The 1,863-nt window shown below is 46.5% G+C and overlaps 1 protein-coding gene across 1 annotated transcript in view; it reads left to right on the top strand.

Moving 5' to 3' along the window:
* Positions 1-1,682, top strand: part of LOC106819546 (ephrin type-A receptor 4a-like) — a 6,363-nt gene extending 4,681 nt beyond the window's left edge. Inside the window, exons 3-7 of the mRNA XM_014824163.1 lie at positions 69-92; positions 339-362; positions 606-730; positions 967-1,161; positions 1,530-1,682. Coding sequence (XP_014679649.1) covers positions 69-92; positions 339-362; positions 606-730; positions 967-1,161; positions 1,530-1,676 — 515 coding nt within the window. The 3' untranslated portion in view covers positions 1,677-1,682. The remainder of the gene's footprint in view (positions 1-68; positions 93-338; positions 363-605; positions 731-966; positions 1,162-1,529) is intronic.
* Positions 1,683-1,863: the final 181 nt, after the last annotated feature.

Below are 1,863 nucleotides of genomic sequence, written 5' to 3'. Positions count from 1 at the left end.
GTGTGACCGTGTGACACGCATGACAGTGTGACAGTGCCTTAGCTTGACCATGTTGACTATCTGTGTAGGACCTGGCAACGAGGAATGTGCTCGTCAGTGACAGCCTGACATGTGTGACACGTATGACGTGTGACAGTGTGACCGTGTGACACGCATGACAGTGTGACAGTGCCTTAGCTTGACCATGTTGACTATCTGTGTAGGACCTGGCAACGAGGAATGTGCTCGTCAGTGACAGCCTGACATGTGTGACACGTATGACGTGTGACAGTGTGACCGTGTGATAGTGTAACATGTGTGACAGTGTCATAGCTTGACCATGTTGACTATCTGTGTAGGACCTGGCAACGAGGAATGTGCTCGTCAGTGACAGCCTGACATGTGTGACACGTATGACGTACGTGTGACAGTGTGACCGTGTGATAGTGTGACATGTGTGACAGTGTCATAGCTTGACCATGTTGACTATCTGTGCAGGACCTGGCCGCGAGGAACGTACTCGTCAGTGACAGCCTGACATGTGTGACACGTATGACGTACGTGTGACAGTGTGACCGTGTGATAGTGTAACATGTGTGACAGTGTCATAGCTTGACCATGTTGACGTTGTGTACAGGACCTGGCAGCGAGGAACGTACTCGTCAGTGACAGCCTCGTATGTAAGATCGCTGACTTTGGCTTAAGCCGCGAGCTGGAAACAAACCGCTCAGACGGCACCTACACGACCAAGGTAAACTCATGTACCTAGCAACATGTGAACCTTAGGGTTAGAGTTAAGTTTATGGTTAGGGTTAGGGTTAGGTTTAAGCTTAGAGTTTAGGTTAGGAGTTAGGGCTAGTTTAGGGTTAGAGTTAGGGTAAGAATTAAGGTTAGAATTAGGGTTAAAATTAAGGTTAGATTTAAGGTTGGTGTTAGAGACACTTCACCCGCATCAGCTTGGTTAACATATATATTCTCTCTCTGCAGGGAGGGAAGATTCCCGTGAGGTGGACAGCGCCGGAAGCCATCTCCTACCGGAAGTTCACGTCAGCTAGCGACGTCTGGTCGCTAGGCATCGTCATGTGGGAGGTAATATCCTACGGAGAGCGGCCATATTGGAACTGGTCGAACCAGGACGTGATCAAGGCGATAGAGAAGGGCTACAGACTTCCTGCGCCCATGGTGAGTAAATCATCGACGGAGATGTGTGATGAAAGCCAAGAATATAATATACTGTACTTGTATATAACATACTTGTATATAACATAGTTATATATAATGTATTTGTATATGATACACCTCGTGTATTTACGTAATATATAATGTTTTATGTGGGTATTATTATTATTTATATTTATAATTGTATATTACGTGCATATTTAAGTAGCGTGTATATATTATGATAATTTAAGTATGTTTTGTTGCCCTATACGATTACATATTATATTATATATTTTCGTTAATATGTTGTCGTACGTACCTACTTGTGTCGGGTATTGAGGCGGTAGTGAAGCTGCGATCAGTGGTGTTATGTGTGTTCATGTTTGCAGGATTGTCCTGAGGCGACCTACCAGCTCATGCTGGACTGCTGGCAACACGATAGGAGCCATCGACCCAAATTCCCGGCCATCCTCAGCACGCTGGACACCCTAATACGCAACCCCGAGACCCTGAAGAAGATGGTCAAGTCACGGTGAGACGGAGAATACTTCTTACCTCGCGACGTCGCCCCCTCCTCCCCTCACCTGCTCGCTGTCTCTCCCACCTGTGGTCTCATTCTTACAGCCAGGGGTCCGTACTGTAGCACCTACCTGCGTCTTATCTGTATACCCTTACTCTGTCTCTATCCATGTATTTATCTCTCTCTCTCTCTCTCTCTCTCTC

The sequence above is a fragment of the Priapulus caudatus genome, unplaced genomic scaffold (assembly GCF_000485595.1).
Source record: "Priapulus caudatus unplaced genomic scaffold, Priapulus_caudatus-5.0.1 Scaffold3673, whole genome shotgun sequence".
NCBI lineage: Eukaryota > Metazoa > Priapulida > Priapulimorpha > Priapulimorphida > Priapulidae > Priapulus > Priapulus caudatus.
Note: the sequence above shows the minus strand (reverse complement) of the source record. Positions and strands in the feature narration are given on the sequence as shown.